At 37.5% G+C, this 19,489-nt stretch overlaps 1 protein-coding gene across 1 annotated transcript; it reads left to right on the top strand.

Annotated features, from left to right (window-relative positions):
- Positions 1-3,794: 3,794 nt before the first annotated feature.
- Positions 3,795-6,704, top strand: LOC125824282 (probable E3 ubiquitin-protein ligase ARI7). Its single transcript, XM_049503628.1, has 2 exons — positions 3,795-5,792; positions 5,835-6,704. Exons 1-2 carry the CDS (start codon positions 3,798-3,800, stop codon positions 6,423-6,425), a joined length of 2,586 nt encoding a protein of 861 aa, XP_049359585.1. The 5' UTR covers positions 3,795-3,797; the 3' UTR covers positions 6,426-6,704.
- Positions 6,705-19,489: the final 12,785 nt, after the last annotated feature.

The raw sequence follows: 19,489 nt of genomic DNA, 5'->3' as shown, positions 1-19,489 counted from the left end.
ATCTGCATATGTTATTTTGAGGCAGAGAAGACAACCATTGGAGTGGAGGAGTTGCATGTGGATCAAGAGACTACCTTTTAAGATATCATTCTTTTTGTGGATAGTTTGGAAGAAAAGAATTGCCACAGATGATAATCTAAACAGAATGAGGATGAACATAGTCTCAAAATGTTATCGTTGTGACAAAGGGGAAATGGAGACCATGACACATTTATTACTAACAACTCCCATAGCCCAACGGCTATGGAAGCAGTTTGCTTATTGTGCAGGTATTACCATAGCAGGAGAACAATTACATAATGTGATTATGCAATGGTGGGAATATGATGCAAATCCTAAGGTGCAACACATAATGAATGTAATACCTACAATAATTATGTGGGAACTATGAAAGAGGAGGAATGCAAATAGACATGACAAGGAAGTCTCTTTCGACCAAATGTACACTCAATGTCAATCGACAGTACATATATTGATAAGAGTTACATATCCTTGGTTACGAAATATCCCTTACCATTGGTCGGGGATGCTTGATTTACTCCAGTAGTATAAACCAGTTCTATACTATTACATAGTAAAGTGGTTAACGCCAAAGGAAGGATGGGTAAAGTGTAATACAGATGGAGCTAGCGAAGGCAATCCGGGAGAAAGCTCTTATGGATTTTGTATAAGAGAGAGTCAAAGAGATCTAGTATACATTGAAGCACAAAAGATAGGCAACACAACAAACATAGAAGCAGAAATTACAGCAATCTGGAAAGCACTGAGCTACTGTAAGAGGGGTGGGATCACAAATGTCATATTAGAGACAGATTCACAAAGTCTTCGAAATATGATTCAAAGAGAATGGAGGGTACCTTGGAGCTTAATAGAAATGATAGAGGAGATACATGAGATTATGTCTACACTTAATATACAGTTAGTGCATATATTCATAGAAGCTAATCAATTAGCTGATCACATCACTAACATAGCTATCAATCAGGAAGACATGCAGCAGTATCACAGTTTTCAAGATCTACCAAGCAAAGCAAGAAAGATCTTAAACATGGACAAGCAACAAATACCAGCTATCAGAATAAGAACAAGGAAAATCAATATCAGCAGCAGAAATGATATGTAGATGAGAGACCACAGAGACAACAGAATCACTTAGCTATTACATTTACAGAATAGTTGTGGTCAAGATAGGGGCAATATAGCTAAGCAAAAACATCTAGTTAGTCACAACTATTTCAGCCAACAAAGAGTGATATCACCAACAAAAGGGAGAATCATTGAGCCACATTGTCATGGATTTCACAGTGTACATGCTACAAAAAAATAGAAGTTAAAAGAGGAAAATGGCGCAAGTAAATATGGGGTGAAAAACACTGGGACCCTTAGAAACATCTTCAGCAGCGAAGAAATGAATGGAAGAGGCAGCCGGGGAATCAGATTAGGAAACTCTATGTTTTAGGAGATTGATTTTCACCTGAGATTTGGTCAGTTTTGGACTGACATCTTATTTGTTGTTTTTGTTTATAATGGGCTCATTTTGAGTCCATTTGCCTTTAATAATAAAATGGACCACCGGTCCAAAAATTACTAAAATAAAAAATAAAAAAAATAAAAATATGAATACAATTTTTGCAATTGTCTTCTCTGACTCTCTTTCTTCTTCTTCTCTTTCTTCTCCTCATTCTTCTTCTCTTTCTTCTTCTCATCTTTCTCCTTCTCCTTCTCCTTCTTCTTCTTCCTCTTCCTCTTCTTCTTCCCTCTTCCTCCTCTTTATGTTCCTCTATTTCTTCTTCCTCTTCCTCTTCTTCCTCTTCTTCCTCTTCTTCCTATTCCTCCTCCTCTTCCTCTTCCTCCTCCTTCTCCTCCTCCTCCTCCTCCTCCCCCTCTTCTTCTTCTTCTTCTTCTTCCTCTTCTTCCTCTTTTTCATCTTCTTCTTCCTCTTCTTCCTCCTCTTCCTGTTCCTCTTCTTCTTCTTCCTCTTCTTCCTCCTCCTCTTCTTCCTCCTCCTCCTCCTCCTCCTCCTCCTCCTCCTCCTTCTTCTTATTCCATGTTCCTTTTTTGCGATTTTTTTGTTCACCAAGCCCAAATCTGAATCTGTATTCACTTGTGCATTACTAACCCTTTAAGCAAAACTCAAAATTATTAAATATGAATGTATTAAAAATCAAACAATATATATGATGTATGAATGCCAATGTAGTTTATTACAATATACTAAATCTCAAATATGAAAATAAAATCACAAAAAAAATCGAATAATAGTGTTTAAAAGACGAAAAATTCGAAATACATAAAACAGAAAAATTTGACAAAATACTTGATGAATATGAAAACAAACTCATAAAAAATCAAATAATATGTTTAAAAGACGAAAAATCCAAAATACAAAATACTTGGTGAATATAAAAATAAAATCACAAGAAATCTCACAAAATACTTGTTGACTTCAAATTTACCTTTATCAATGGGTGAACAATTTGTTGAATTAATTGCGAGATTTCTTGAAAAAAAGTATAGAATTCCAAGAGTTGATTTTCTTGAATAAGTAAAGGAGATAACAATGGTGAAAAGGGGAAGAGAGAGAAAGGAGTAATTTGGGGTAAACCTGGAAAGGGGGGGGGGGTAAGTGGGTAATGGGGTATTTTTTTAAAAAAAATTATTGTATAATAAAGTTTAAAAAATGGTCCAATATGGGCCTGATTTGAAAAATAAAAGGAAAGAAGATTAGTTATATTGTGATACAATTTATTTTCTAAAATATTAACATATTGACATTTTTAATGATTATTTTAAAGTGTAGGTATTTTAAATAATTATGATTAGGGTTGTTCATGGTTATGGTTAAAAAAATCAAACCGAACCGCAATTTGAACCAAACCGATTTAAAAAATCGATATTTGGTTAGGTTTGATTTTTAAATTTTGAAAACCGATACTATTTGGTTTGGTTTTGATTTTACTAAAAAACAACCGCAAAAATAACCAAATCAGACCGATAAATTAGATATATAAATTTTATAATTATTTATATATTATTCATAAATAAATTAAACATATTTTGTTAAAATTTAATTAACTTAAGTCTTTAACTTTACCATTTTCTCAAGTCCAACACTTTAGCCCAACTATATCAATCCTCAGTCCAAGTCCATCAAAATTCATTTTAGTTTTTACCTACCATACTTCACATAAAATAGTCACACTTTCTCTTAATTGAATCATTCTTTTCGTGTAATGATAATTCTAGTGTTGCTTAATTGCTTAATTGAACCGACATTAGTTTTTTTGTGGATTGTTCATTGACTTGGTGTTTGTGCCTATCGAGATACGTACGTCCTCAAAAAAAAATTACTTTCAAACCGAATAATCCAGAAAAACTGAACCAAATCGACAATTATTTTTTTCGTTTGAATTAATTTTAGAAATTTAAAACGCCGACTAAATTGGTTTGATTTTGGTTTTAATCAATAACCGAGTAAAACCGAATCACGAACACCTCTGATTATGATAGGAATTGTGACTAGTTTGCTAATTTTCCCAAAATAAATGACGTAGTTAGTTAATTTTTTCAAAAAATTAAATAGTACTCTATAATTTTTGCCACGTCAAGAGAATGGGCCCATAGTTCCACAAAATATGTAAAACCTTCTCCAATAACTATGCGGATTTCAACAATCTTAAAAAAAAAGTATTTTAGGGCTAAAATTCTGTTCCAAGAACAATACAATACCATTATACTTTGACTCAGCTGCGCCATTTTTACTCCTCATTACTTTTTTTTACCTTTGTCTTTTGATCATGGAGAACGACGTCGACATGTACGATGGAACCGACGTAGACTCCGCCGGCGATGACTTCTACGGCGACGATGGCCTCATCAACGGTGGAGACAGTGGCTCGGAGTCTTCCGGCGATGATATCATCGATAATGATCTTGATGATCTTCCCCGTGACAAAAACTATGTCGTTTTGTCCGATGATGATATCGGTCGTCTCATGGATGATGATATCTCTAAGGTTTCTTCTGTTCTCTCTGTTTCCAGAACTGATGCATCTGCTTTACTCCGTCGGTATAACTGGAGTGTGAATAAAGTTCATGAAGAATGGTTTGCCGATGAATCCAATGTTAGAGAAGCTGTTGGCTTGAAAATTCAGGAGAAAGTTGTTCAATTTCGGGACTCAAAGGAGGTATCTTGTGGAATTTGCTTTGAGGATTATTCTTCTGATGGAATTTTGGCGTCTGCTTGTGGTCATCCTTTTTGTGTTGAATGTTGGAAAGGGTATATTAGTAATTCAATAGCTGATGGTCCTGGATGTTTGAATTTGCGATGTGCAGAACCATCTTGTAAAGTTGCTGTTTCACAGGATATGATTGATCGATTAACGTCTGATGATGATAAAAAGAGGTACTATGGATTTCTTTTTCGTTCTTATGTTGAGGAAAATAGGAAGATTAAGTGGTGTCCTGCTCCGGGTTGTAATTTTGCAGTTGAATTTGATATAGGGAGTGATAATTGTGAAGTTATATGTGGCTGTTCGAATTATTTTTGTTGGAGTTGTACGGAGGAAGCTCATAGTCCGGTTGATTGTGATATGGTGGTTAAGTGGATGGAGAAAAATAATGCAGAATCAGAGAACACAAATTGGATTCTGGCTTACACAAAGGCTTGTCCTAAATGCAAGAGGCCGATTGAAAAGAATGAAGGGTGTATGCGTATGACTTGTCGAGACCCTTGCAAGTATCAGTTTTGTTGGTTGTGTCTTAATTCTTGGTCAGTTCATGGTTATAATTCATGTAACAAGTACACGCCAGGGAATGAAGATGACCAAAAGAAAGAAATGGCCAAGCAATCTATTGAGAAGTACACTCATTATTATGAGAGATGGGCTGCTAATGAGAAGTCAAGGAGAAAAGCTGTAAAAGATTTGAAGAGAATGGGGGAAGTGAATGTTAAGGAGCTGAGTGAATTGCAATCCATACCAGAGACACAATTGAAGTTCATCTTAGAAGCATGGAAGCAGATTGTTGAGTGTAGGAGAGTGTTGAAGTGGACTTATGCTTATGGGTTTTACTTGCCTGATAAGGAGCAAACGAAAAGGCAGTTTTTTGAGTATTTGCAAGGCCAGGCAGAGGCTGGTTTGGAGAGGCTTCACCTTTGTGCAGAGAAGGAACTGGAGATTTACCTGAATGTTGAAGAAGGTAATTCCAAAACATTTGATGATTTCCGTATAAAGCTTACTAGTCTGACTAGTGTGACTAGGAATTACTTTGAGAATTTAGTTAGAGCACTTGAGAATGGTCTTGAAGATGTTGATTCGCAAGGAGCTCTTGGAAACATAGCAACGAGCTCTAAAACCCCAGCTGTGAGCAGCAAACGGACCAACTCGAAAAAATTATTACTAGGTGGGGACAGAATGCTCGTCAAGGAAAGAGCTGAGAAAATTATGACCCTCATGAGAACTAGAAATGCAAAACTACCTAGTACTAACAGCACTGCAAGCTCGAAACATGTCTTAGTTCCTGGTGGAGGACATACGAATAGGGCCAATAATCTTGATATAAGAGAAGACAACACTGTGAGAACATCAAAAAGTCCATTTGAAGCTTGGGGCGTCAAATTTATGGAATCAAAAGAGACACCTGTAGCCACAAGGAGTTTTACTTTGGGCCCACAATTTTTACAAAGAGCTGGGGTGAACAGCACAACCAGCTCGAGTAATTTACAGCTAGCTGGGGGCAGAAAGTTAATGAACATTGGAGCGGGCAGTGTGAAAAACTTGGCAAATGCGCATGTGGATGGAAGCAACAAACTCACTCTGTCTAAAACTCCACAGGTGGCAGGAAGCAACAAACTCACTCTGTCTAAAACTCCACATGTAGCGGGAAGCGACAACCTCACTCTGTCTAAAACTCCACATGTGGCTGGGGTGAGCAGCACAACCAGCTCGAGTAGTTTACTGCTAGCTGGGGGCAGAAAGCTAATGAACATTGGAGCAGGCAGTGTGAAAAACTTGGCAAGTGTACATGTGGATGGAAGTAACAATCTCACTATGTCTAAAACTCCACATGTGGCTGGAAGCAACAACCTCACTCTGTCTAAAACTCCACATGTGGCTGGGAGTAGCAGCAGAATAGATGGTGGGAAAAAGCACAGGAAAACAAATACTGGGGCATCCTTAATCATAAAGTTGGATGACGACGATTTAGGAGAGGCATCTTCTGCAACAGGAGCATCATTAACACAAAAGTTTATTGCTGATTTTGAAGGTTGGGCATGTGATTCGTGCACATTTCTGAATGCTGACTCTACCACAACATGCCTGATGTGCAGTGAAGATGCTTCTGGCAGTTGGGAATGCGAAAAGTGTACATTTCTCAATAAGAAGCATGCTTCAACATGCCAAATATGTGAGCACCGTAAATGAAGTCCTTGCACCTAAAAATAAATGGCTGCCCCCAGGGGATACGCTCGGCCACAAGTTAGCTTTTGCATTATTCTACCTTACCGTTTCATCAGTCTTATGTTCTGCTTTTGGTCAATAGTTACCTAAAACTTTCTTATTGCATCAGTTGGATGCGTAGGCTTTGGGAATAGTATAGCTATACATATAAATGAGATTCCTGGTAATTGTAGTGATACACTTTCTCCAGGTACACAACAGCTTGAGCTTTGTGTTATTACTTACTAGTAATTGCCAGTGTTTTATTCCCTTTATTGTGAAGCCTAGAAACTGGTACTTTGCATTATATCTTTATTCTGATACCAAATGTGGCTTTGGAAACATTTTTGGAATCTATAATTCTGCTTTGATGTCTTTCTAGGTCTTTAGCACCTTTAATAATCAGAAGTAGCTGATAAAAATTCTACTTTACCTGAAGAGGATGCCCCCATGTATCATATTATGCAAGGACTAAATTAATCAATGAATCCTTGAACCTGGGAGACGATTAGGTAATATGCGTTCGATTAAAAAATCTCTGGAACTTGTGTAATAAAACATTAAACTATGTATTCTGAAGCATGTCAGTGAACTTGAAGATGTAGAAAATTTGAACGGAAGATATGCTTGGCATAGATTTTCAGAGGGTGACTACTATGCATAACCTTTATTTGGTGGACAACGCAAATGATTCTCAAAACTTTGTTATGATCCTTGTGTGTTCTTTCATTGGGTGCTCATAAATTTTATTTTTCTAATGAAGTGTTGCTTTACCGTCCATTCATATTAGTAGTCGTAGTATTGCTCCTGTACTTTATTGTCCTTCAATTTCTGTTACTATTTGTTGTTTCTTGTACTTTGATTATCGTATTGTTTTGTTGTAGTGTTTGTTCTGTTAACTATCTACTATTTTTGTGATTATCTGCTGTTTCTTGTACTTTTGTTACTTCTTTTTCTGAACTGTTTTTCCTTGGGCCGAGTTTCTATTGGAAACATTCTTTCTACCTCAGGTAAAGTTTGCGTACACTTTACCCTTCCCGGACCACACTTTGTGTGACTACACTGGGCATGTTGTCGAAATGTGGCTTAACCACGATCCTGTGCTTAGTCCACATCAAGACCTCATCTATCTTTATCGGTGTAACCAAACGTTTATTGCAGAAGGCCTCTTTCTACTAGAACAACATTGTGCTTTGTGGTATTATACCTTCTGCATAACGTCTAAACCTTTCTCTACTTGATCTGTATCTTTTTTTCTTTTGTGAATACAAGTGCTTCATCTACATGATGTTGTCAATGCCTAATTGATAGATACGGAACACAACTTTGAGATTAATATTTTCCGAAATGCCCTATTTATTGAGTTTATGGCTTCAGAAATTAATTATAGCACATCTCGTTAGCTAATTTTACCCCTCACATGCCCTACAAACTCGTAATGGTAATGCAGCTGAAAACTATCCAACATCTAATGATACTAAGGGCTTGTTTGGTTGGAGAACAAGTTATCTCCGGATTAGTTATCCTATAATTGTTATCTCACCTTCAATGTGGTATAGAAGTAACACTTAATACTCAGATAACTTATCCCCGTGATTTTATCCCAATCAAACATGGGGTTAACTCATTCTAGAATTAGATCTGGAAGTAGTTATACATTATCCTTCATACCAAACGAGCCCTAAAAGCTGCATGTTTTAGTCTAAATCCAAGCCGCCCTTGGAATGGGATGTACATGTACCTCATCTTAAAACTTATTATCATGCTTAAATGATTTTATACTAGTCGGCATGCAAATAGTGATATTTCCAACCTTACAGTGCGCTTTAGGTATTAAACTTAAATTTCACATTCTACACCTATTGAAAGCGATTTTATATCAGTCATACAATATTTAATTGTAAAGGAAATCTTTATATGTCTTTTATCCTAATGTGACACTTAGAAACAGAGTTCAAGATATTGATTAAATATAAGTTGTCCAACAAAAATATATTTCAATTTGATCAAACACAAAATCCTCAAGTTCTTATCGTAAATTCCATTTTGACAGACTTTTCAAAATAAGCAAATTTCAAAAGTTTGAATAATCAGACATGTAACATTATTTTAAGAATCTAATTATTGTTCAGCAAAATAAAAAAAAAAAAAGAGAATCTAATTATTGATTGCCTTTTTCTATAATAAAAAACCACTACCAGCTAATGGTATATAAGTAAATGAAATCAAGCTAGAGACTTAGAAAAAAGCCCAAAAAAACAAACATACAAGAAAAGAAAACAACTTGGAGAACAACTCCAACTTGCTGCAAAATTGCAAAAGAATTGGAAAAAGAACACAAAATATAATGTAATAAGCTAGAATTGGTTAGGGTGCAGGTGATCCAGCTGCTGATTTGGAGGAGCGGACCTAAGTGGGTTCAGTTGAATTAACTTTGTTCCAAAATTTATTGTACATGTATGGAAAATTATTCCAAATTGAATATAATAAACAACTTGAACACACATGATACAAAGCTTTACTATCGAGCAATGGTCCAGGGGTTCAAATCCACGCTGGATGCGATTCGAATCCCCTCCCTATAGCATTTTATGTTGTTTTTTGCTACTTTTTATCTAGTATTAATTAATTGACTTTACTGCTTTTAGAAAAACGAAAAAAATTAACCAGCCATATTTAATATACTAACTCATATATTTACTATATTTATATTTATTTTTTCTATTTCACCTTGTATATTTTGTTTTTAACTACTCAAATTAAATAAATCTCTATAATCTTGTTACTTCAACAAACATTTTTTCTGTTAATTGAATTTTGGTACTCTCTTTCATAGAATTTTGCTAAACATGAAATTATTTTTTGTTGAAATTATATATAGTGTCTTAGTTTACTTTGATTTAGTTAAAATAAACGTAAATAGATTCTTTTTAAAATTTTAATTTATTTCTCTACTTTATTAGATTAAAAAAAGTGGTGAGTTGTTAAAAAAAAAGGAGAGACGATACATTATTAACAAAAAATAAACAAAAAAAAGCAACAAACAAATCGTTGTGCTCGACGCTGGTTAAACTATTAATTATTACTATCAATCTCTATTTTGAATCTACTTATGTAAAATGGTGGGTCCACCATTGCTGGTTCGGTCGGTGTCATCTATAAACAGCTTCATAACTCTCAGCAGGTGCTATGAAATAAAAGACATGAATATTCTTCGGTCTAAGAAAGAAAACTTGTATTTTTACCAATTTCAGTTTTTTATGCCTTGAAACCACATTAGTTTGATCCGTCTTGAAGATGAAACATTATATGTACTTTCTTTGCTCACAATGAACATACAAGATGTTAATGCCACACATTGGAAAAGATCTAATGATGAGTCTGGCAAGTAAAATTCAGTTTCATAATCTGTGTTTGCTTACTACTCTAAGGGTCTGTTTGGTATGAAGGAAAATATTTTCCGAGAAAATGTTTTCTTGAAAAACAAGTGGATTTCTAACTATTTTCTCATGTTTGGTTGGTGAGTAAAAAATATTTTCTGACAAATATTTTTTAGTGTTTGGTTAGTGAATGAAAAACATTTTTTTTCAAAAAATATCTTTTATTCTAGAGGGTAGAAAATATTTCTTAGGAAAATAATTTCTGACTCAGAAACCAATCCCGTTAATCGATCAAGGAACCGACCCTGACACCCGAACTAGAACACGACCCCGACAACCTTTTCAAAATTCGACCCAGAACCTGACCCTAACTTCCACCGGAGATACGACATTCAAACTAGGACCCAATCTCAACACTCAAATCTGGACACGATCCTGACGATCAATCTGAGATCTGAGATCTGATCCCGACAATCGATGCGTGACCTAGTTTTCGATCAGGACCAGACTCGACTCGAGTTCTGACCCAAATTTTGATTCAAATCAAAATTTTACCCTGATTTACGAACTAAGACGTGACCACACCCGACTTGGAACTTGACTTTCAAAGTAGATATTTCTTTAAAACACTTCATGGGAGGGAGTGGGGGATGGTAGAGGATTGGGATAAAAAATGAAAATTTAATTATTTTTTTTGAAAAAGAAAATTTTAATACGAGGGTGGGGGTGAGAGGGTGTCACGATAAAAAAATGGATGTGATGACACACGTCTTATCTCACCAAGACAAGTTAGTCTAAACCCAAATATAACAATAATATGCGGAAGTAAAAATAAGGATGAACGTATAACACCACTACTAAAGCGGAATACAAAGTCAACTTAATTAAAGCCCAAAAACTTATTGTCACATGCACAAGCCTATAATGTATTACTATAGATTTGAAAGAAAAACACAAGTCTTAAATGATGTTGTCACTAAAGCAGGACAAGATCATAAATAGGAGTAAGAGGGTCCGCTTTGGACAAGAAAAGAAGAAAAAGCATCACGAAGATTCGGGCTCATAACCTACACAAATGTAAAGGCAAGGAGTGAGTACCAAACAACACGGTACTCAACAAGCAAACTCCCAAACACAAAGCTAAGAATAAAGAATACAATGAAATGCTATGCAATGCCAAGTTTAATGATGCATATCTGACCTAGCGATACACACACATTGTCTCTCAGTTCGGGAACCATGTGGGACTAATCAATCCATGCATCCCATCGCAGCATGTGACACGATCCTTAATAATAGAATCTGTCTCGACGTACGACACGTCCCTCGAATCATAATATTTATCGCAATGCGCGACACGTCCATCGAAATGGTATATTCTCTTTAATTTCTTTTTGATAATGCTTAACTACTCTTCATCCAATTCTAAGTGTAGGTGGTCGCAATCAAGTATAAATCCAATGAAGAGTTGGGGTCGATCCCACAAGGAGTGATACGGTAGAAAATTCAATTACAAAGTGAAAGGAGTGTTCTAGTCAGTTGTAGGAATAGACATTTTTGAAACAATTAAATCAAATTGTAAGGGTTTGACAACTAGTGTCAATTGAGGGGATTAGAGTGAAAATTATCAACTACAAAAACAGGGGTGTAATCAAGTACAGAGGGATCATTGGGGTTGTGATCAATTAACCGCCAATTTCGCTATATGGGTGATTATTATTTACTGAAGGTCGTTGAATCTTAGTGGGTAGGTTAGGCTTTAAGTGTAACAACTATTTTTCTATCAACTATTACGAATCAAGCGAGTTCTCTCTCGAACCTCGACAAGCCCAACAATCTAAACAACCCAAAACCTCAATTAATCTACTTTCTCTCGAGCAAAATTAGTAGGATCGAATTCATTCCCACTTTCTCAAGCTAAATCTACAATAACCCAATCACTACAATCATCAATTGATAACTTTAATTCTAAAACCTCTTTCTCAAGCAAACATAGAATACTAAGCTAGAACTGTATTTGCAATTACAATTCATATGTGAAAACTCAACTATCAATTGATTCCACTTCAAATCAACAATCAAATAAGTAAATACTAACACCCATAAGCGAATTGAGACGATTAATCACATAATCACACCCCAAAAAATGGGGGTTTTAGCCAAACATTATAAAAACAAGAAAATGTTACCAACTATGTTCTCCATCAGTTTGGGTAAAAAATTGCAGGTCTTCACAATGCTCAAAATTAGGTCAAAATCCAAACCCAACTCTAAATTTGTAGTCAAAAACTCTAAGAACAGTGTTAGGGATCAAAAACCCAATGTTCCTACTCTCAAACACTCAGAAATATTGCTCAAAATTTTAGAACTCGTAAAACTATTTTAAAAATCGCATTTATACCTACCCAAACTTTTGGTTTTGGGGCCATTCGACGGAATTAATTGAGCATCACTTACCAGGTTGGCGATGCACCAAATGTCCCTTTCCATCGCCTTCTTGACTGGACTCTTCACCATTCCTCTTTTGTAAATTTAGGCGTTCAGGATCTACATTGACGATCCAATCAGTGGTTCGCCAAAATGCCTTATCCATTGCCGAGTTGGATTTTTCCCAGGGCTGGCACACTGTAATTTTTGGCGAGCTGAAGGACAACTCGGCTACTCGCCGAGTGGCCTTGGCGATCATCAGTCTTCCTTGTCTTCATCTTTTTCAGCTTTTTCGCCTACATTAGTCAATTTTGGTTCACTCTTTACAAATTGTGCCTTAGATCATCTCTATCAATCGCCTACATTAGTCAATTGGACTAACTGGGCAAGTTCCAGGTATTATCACATACACATTTCAAGATAACCTCATCACACATGACATTCATTACAATCATCAAACAAGACTCTACAAATTTTAGCTCACGTGCAACGATCATCACAAGATTCATTTCAACAACCGACCAGTTACAATAAGATGCTAAGGGGTTGTTTGGTAGGCCGTAGTAAAATAAATAATCCATGTGTTATGTGTGGTATTATTTAGTACTATATTTGGTAGGAATTTGGGTCTATGTATAACTAATCCATGGATTAGTTATACCTCCGACATGGTATTATAGGGTGTATTACTAATACCTTCCATTTGGAGGTATTAGTAATACATTGGATATAATACCATGGATAAGTCTATGTAAAGACAAAAATATCCCTCAAATCATTTTAATTATTTATTTATTTTCTTGATTTTATGTTTTATATTTGTACTATTAAATATATTTAAATAAATTAGCTTACAAATTATTTAGAGAAAGTTGTTTATTACTGCATAAATCCAACACAAATTAATATAATATTTGAAATGTGAGTTGCTTAGCATTAACTAATATATATATATATTGTGTGTGGTTTCTAATTATTTGTATTTGAACAATTTATAAAATTGCATAAATATTAAAATTATAACTTGTAATTTTTATGTGTAAATGTAGATGATTTATTTAGTTTTACTATTATTTACATCTTTTCAATTTTAAAAATTGATAGTTTATCTTTTTTTTTTAATTGAAAATTGACATTTTTTAAGTAATAAATTTACTAAGATGACAATTATTTATCGTCAAATAATTTAAGTGAAAAAAAAGGCAAACATGACAAAAAAAATTGTTCTTCTCATAGCTAGTTAGAAGACCATAAAAAATAATATTGTCCGGCAATTATTTATCTTAACCTAATTACTAATAATTCAAGGGTATAATTAGAAATAAGTTTTTTATAAAATTTTAACCCAATTCCAAAATGGGGTAGGAACCAATGAACCAAACACTAGGTAAAAATAAAGCCCTGCATTACTAATCCCTGCACTATTAATCCATGTATTACTAATTCCAGCATTAGTAATCCCTGCATTATTATTTTTGTATCGAACGACCCCTAAGAGTTCACATATGACTTATGCAACTCAAATTTGCCTCATTGGAATCGCACACACTTATCGTTCAATGAAGAGCACTATTTAAGTCAACGGTATTGATCGCAACTTACACTCAAAATTGCAAGAGAATAACCACATACACAAACATCAAGAGGTGGCAAATTTTTTATTTGGGTCAAAACCAACACATTCACATTAAAACCAAAAACTGATAGTCACAAAAAGTAAGCATTCACAACAGGCTATCAAAAACAACTTATCCACAAAAACAACCCAACAGAGGCAGGTATAAAGATACCTCACCCCGCAAAACAAAACAATCAATTGTCCTCAAATTCAAAATAAAAAGCAAGTCTAAATAGAAAACTTAAAAGAGTCAAAATCCCCCTGTCAGGCTAAGACGACGGTGAGCTCTACATATCAGTGGCTCCCTAAGTCTGGGCATCAGTGCCCAACTCAACAACATCTTTTGCTCCACTGGAGCCCACCATCGATGTATCTCTAAGAGACACCTCCAAAGCTTTCTGCGCCATCGCCCCTCGAGGCCTCTAAGTCATCATATACTACTGCATATTGTGTACCAACCTCCTCCTCATCATTCTCGGGAGCCTCTGACTCGGTATCATCATCAGCCATAGCAGCATCTCCGGTCGTAGTAGCCAGAGGGATCTCAAGAATGGATGGAAACTCAATGCTCGGGACCTCGAGAAGGTCCACCGTGCTGAATAACATAGAAAAATCCATGGATTTCGGTTCATTCACATTACGCATCAACCCAACAATATCGGCCTACAAGGTTGCAACATCCTCAGGCTCACCCTTACCTGGCTCACAAGCCTACACTCTCACATGAGGGCATCCAAAGCCAAGCCATGTGCATTAATCAGCTCTCGGTGCTCTCTCAAGTTAGCCCGAATAGGAGATAAGACAACATCAATGGCCCTCTCAGTCATCCCAGGGACAACAACCTCAACCTAGTAGGTATGAACATTAGCAGATTGGGCTAGATGGCCCATCTTAAATAGCATGGCCTGGGTCAATGGTGGTCGAGAGGTAGTAGCAGTAGAGGGGGGATCAGTAGCAGAACTAGAAGGAAAAGAAGTGGAGGTGCTAGGGGTACCTATAGGCTCACAGACCTGGATAGGAGGAGTTGTGTCAGTCGGCAACATCTCTACATCAACCACCACGGAAGTGTCCACTGGTGCAACTCTCCTCCTCTCAGCCTCATCCCTGGTGTACCCAGCCTCTATCTTCCAGATGTTAGTAGAGGAAGTGGGAGTCACTTCCACATCCGTCTTCTCTTTCAATGGCACCCTATCATGTCGACACAACTCTGTGATTAATAAAGGGAACGAGAGAGAAATATGACTCTGCTTAGCGCTCATGGCTATCTCCTGCCCGATAATCAGGCCGAGATTCAGTCTATCCTGATCCATGATACAACCCAACAATGCCGCCTTCAGATGCCTGAGTATAGACTCGTTTTGTGATGACATCAAGGTGCTGTTGATAAACTCGAACCAGTATCTGGCAGTCACGTTCAGATCCTTCTTCTCTATTGGGACACTCGCCTCAATCCATGGCGGTGTGATGCCTGAGATCAACGGAGATAACCAACCCTTCAAGTCATCGAGGGTCTTCCTCTATATCTGATCCACCAAGACGTGGATTATATTCATCGTGCACCCTAGCACCACATTGATGTCGGTGCTGCTACATTCAACTTTCCTGCCCCGTACTACTACATGGTCCAACAGTGTGAACGCTCTTGTCTTCTTCTTCCCCTTGGGCACTAGCTTTTCGTACTCCGCATAAAATTCCCAAACCCAAGAGGGAATGTGGGAGCCTTGGGGATTGGTAAAATCTCAAACTTGTGGAACTTGCCACACCTCCGGGTACCTATCTACTACTCTGTCTGTAGAAAATCATTTCTCTTCTATAATGGTCCTCAACCCGACAACTTTCAATCTGTTCAATGATCGAGGTGGGGGTGCCTGAACTGGTGGCACCAGAGGTACCTACTTTACTGCTGGTCCTGGAGGTGGAGGAGGAATATGAGGCACTGGGATCCTGGCTTGATAATGTAATGACTTAGAGCGTAGCTCCGCACTCTTCGTTTGTAAAGTCTGATCATCCTCTGGCTCAGAAACGGAGACTGGCGATCTATCCCCCAAGTTGCCCTCACTTTTCGACACTGAAGTAGTGAGGTGGGTGGCATAGATGCCCATGCTGTCGGAACTTTCCTCAGCCGGACTTGGTTGTACAAGCCCATTAACCTTGCCTTTCCCCCTGTTGGAGAAAGTTTCGCTTGTGTGGCTCGGGAGGGTGCAACACCCTCGTTGATTGGTATTCCTCGGGTCCGCTTGCGGGGTGGTTGATTTCTTCTTGTACCTTTGGTTTGTTCATACCTCCAAAACAACATCGAATCAATCACTACGTTAGAAATAGTTCAAGAAATTGTCAAAGTTTAAAAATGTGCAGGAAGACTCACTGAGTCATTTGGCGAGTCGCCGAACTCATTTGGCGAGCCAAGTCAGGCTCGCTGAATGTTCCAGACTAAAAATTCTTAGAATTCGGCAAAAGTCGGTGACGTCCAGGGTATTTCGGTGAATCGCCGACACTATTCGGTGAACTAAAAGTAGATTACCGAATGTTACTGATGGTTTCCAAAATTTGGGCTAAAAACGAAGGATCTAAAGGACATTCGGTGAGTCACCGAGTGAACTCAACAAGCTCAAGCATATCGCCGAATGTTACATAATCAATTCAACAAAATTGGAGAATAAAAAGGCGATCAAAGAGTCATTGAGTGAACCGCCGCACCATTCGGGCTGCTCGACTAAGCTCGCCGAAAGGTCCTTCGTGCCAGTTTTTGACCCCAACCTCCAATTTCTAACCCACAACCCACGAGATTGAAATCAAACACTTATTTTATGCAATTATGCTCAGACCCACAACACTACTGACCTCGGGGTACTCAGACTTCCCTTGATTTATCCAAAATTTCCCAATCGACGTCATTTGCCCTTAAGAATGACGTCACCCGCTCTATCATTGGGAAAAATCAGTCGATCAGTGCAATTGGGGCTACTCAGTCTTCACCCATACCAGAACCAACAAATTAACAATTCAACCCACAATTTTAATCATTCACACACACGAGATACAACAATTATAGGCCAAAATACGCATAAACAAAGTACAATAAGAGCATAAACTAACACAAACCATTCACGTAACTAGGATCACGCAGATAATTCACTAAGTTACGAGCATGCATTTGGGAATTACAAAAAATTAAGCTGGGGTTCGAATCACCAACTTCAAGATTAGATTAATGAGTTCTAGGCTAGAGAATCGACAAGCAAAAACACATGAAATCCCCCTGAGCAAATGATCCCCACGCTAAAATAACGAGAACAAATATAAAAAATATGGTTGTGAAAGTGCAAAGGTGGGAAAATATGAAATGATGGAAGTTTTTGAATTTAAAAACGGTTCATGCCTTTAAAACCCTTTAGTTCGTGCGCCAGTCGACGATGCTCACTTATGTCACCGACCATTCGGGGATGCGCCAAATGGCTCTTTTGTCTGCCGAGTTTTACAGAACGCCAGCCTTTTGGTTGGTCCAAACGACGGTCCAAATCGGGCTCGCCGACCTATTCGGCGAGTCGCCGATTGGTGCCTTGGCTCGCCTAATTGCTCCTATTCCCAAAATTATGACTTTTCAACCTACACATTTAACACTCGTTAATCAAACAACAATAATGAAAGCTAAAAACTTAGGTTGCCTTCCAAGAAGTGCCTTATTTAACGTTGTGGCACGAAGAAGATACACTTTCACGATTCATTCTTTAGGTTGACCATGGTATCACTCATTAATCCTCCTTTTGGCCTTGGGTTCAAATGAATCAAGATTTGACCCATTTGTGTTTCCACCTGCTTAATCGATACCGAGTGTGAAGTAACTGTTTGGTTCATAGTTGAGACATCATCTTTCATTTCTTTTAGCTCTTTGTCCGACCCTTCAACTTTGTTGAGAATGTGTGCAAACATATCTTCAGTGTAGAAATTTTTAGGATCAACCCTTTGCTTTTTTGGCTTTTGACGCTATTGGGGAGTACATATCTCTCTTTTTCCCAGTCCTTCTCTCTCCAATTTGTACCATGGTCACACCATTCCCTATCACAGTCTCTCCAACCGTTATCACACTCTCTATTCCAACCTTGTTTTCCACCCGACCTTGGATAATTCGGGTGGAAACCTCCTCCTTGATTTGCTAGGAAGTGTACCTACTCATTGTAAATAGCTTCAAATTTCGCTTCATTGAGATTCACTCCACTAACTCCAATTGCATTCACAGCTTTAGAACCACTACCCATGACATGTTTTGACAAATGATCCATTTGGGTCATCATTTTAGCCATGGTTTCATTTCATTCTTGGTCCTTTTCTATTTGCTCCTTTGTCACCCTGAAGTTCAAAGGAGACACTTGATCTTCCCTAGTATACCAAGCACGGTTAATCTTCGTCATCCCATCAAGAAGAGTAGATGCTATTTAAAACGGTAGTTGCATAATTACTCCTTGGACAAGCTGGTCAGTCACACCCTTGTTGACCGAATCTAGACTCCGGTACAAATGTTGTAACAACAAGTTGTTTGGGGGTTCGTGAGTTGGACATTGGAGCAACAACTTCTGAAACCTCAATCATGTCTCATGAATTTTTTCACCATCCAATCGTTTGAAGCCCTGAATATTATCTCTCAATGACATTATCTTCGAAGGAGAGAAAAACCTTACATAGAATGCATCAGTGAGCTCATCCTAAGAAGTAATTGAGTCCATTGGTAAGTCGGCTAACCACTTTGTAGCCTCACCCATGAGAGAAAAAGGGAACAACCGAAGTCGGACTGACTCCAGAGATATGTTCTTGAATGAAAATGGCCCACACACGTCTACAAAGTTCCGAATATGGTCATGGGGATCCTCATGAGCCAGCCCTCCGAATAAACCCTTCATTTGCAACAACTGTAGCATGGTGCTAGCCACATGAAATACGACATTGTCCACAACCAGAGGCAACCGAATAGCACCCGCGGTTCCCAAATGATCTTCATTGACATCATGTAAGTTATCGATGTCATCATTGTGTCCAAGTTGGATAGCATTGCTCCCGTTGACACTCATCTCGTCACCTGTTCAAGAGTAGCCAACAACAAACAAAAGTAAATAGGTTCAACTACAACACAATCAGCTCACAACTAGACTTCACTAAATGAATTCTAAACATCACTCCCCAACAGCGGCACCATTTTTTGATAACGCTCAACTAAACTTCATCCAATTCTAAGTGTAGGTGGTCACAATCAAGTATAAACCCAATCATTGGGGTTGTGATCAATTAACCGCCAATTTCGCTATATGGGTGATTATTATTTACTGAAAGTCGTTGAATCTTAGTGGGTAGGCTAGGCTTTAAGTGTAAAAACTATTTTTCAATCAACTATTACGATTCAAGCGAGTTCTGTCTAACCTTGACAAGCCCAACAATCTAAACACTCCAAAACCTCAATTAATCTACTCTCTCGAGCTAGATTAGTAGGATTGAATTCAGACCCACTTTCTCAAGCTGAATCTACAATAACTCAATCACTACAATAATTAGTTGATCACGATAATTCTGAAATCTCTTTCTCAAGCAAGCATAGAACACTAAGCTAGAATTGTATTTGCAATTACAATTTATAT

The sequence above is a fragment of the Solanum verrucosum genome, unplaced genomic scaffold, assembly GCF_900185275.1.
Source record: "Solanum verrucosum unplaced genomic scaffold, falcon-dt-bn FXZP01000068.1, whole genome shotgun sequence".
Classification (NCBI taxonomy): Eukaryota; Viridiplantae; Streptophyta; class Magnoliopsida; order Solanales; family Solanaceae; genus Solanum; species Solanum verrucosum.
The sequence above is the reverse complement of the archived record's forward strand: the minus strand, read 5'-3'. Positions and strand labels throughout refer to the sequence as shown.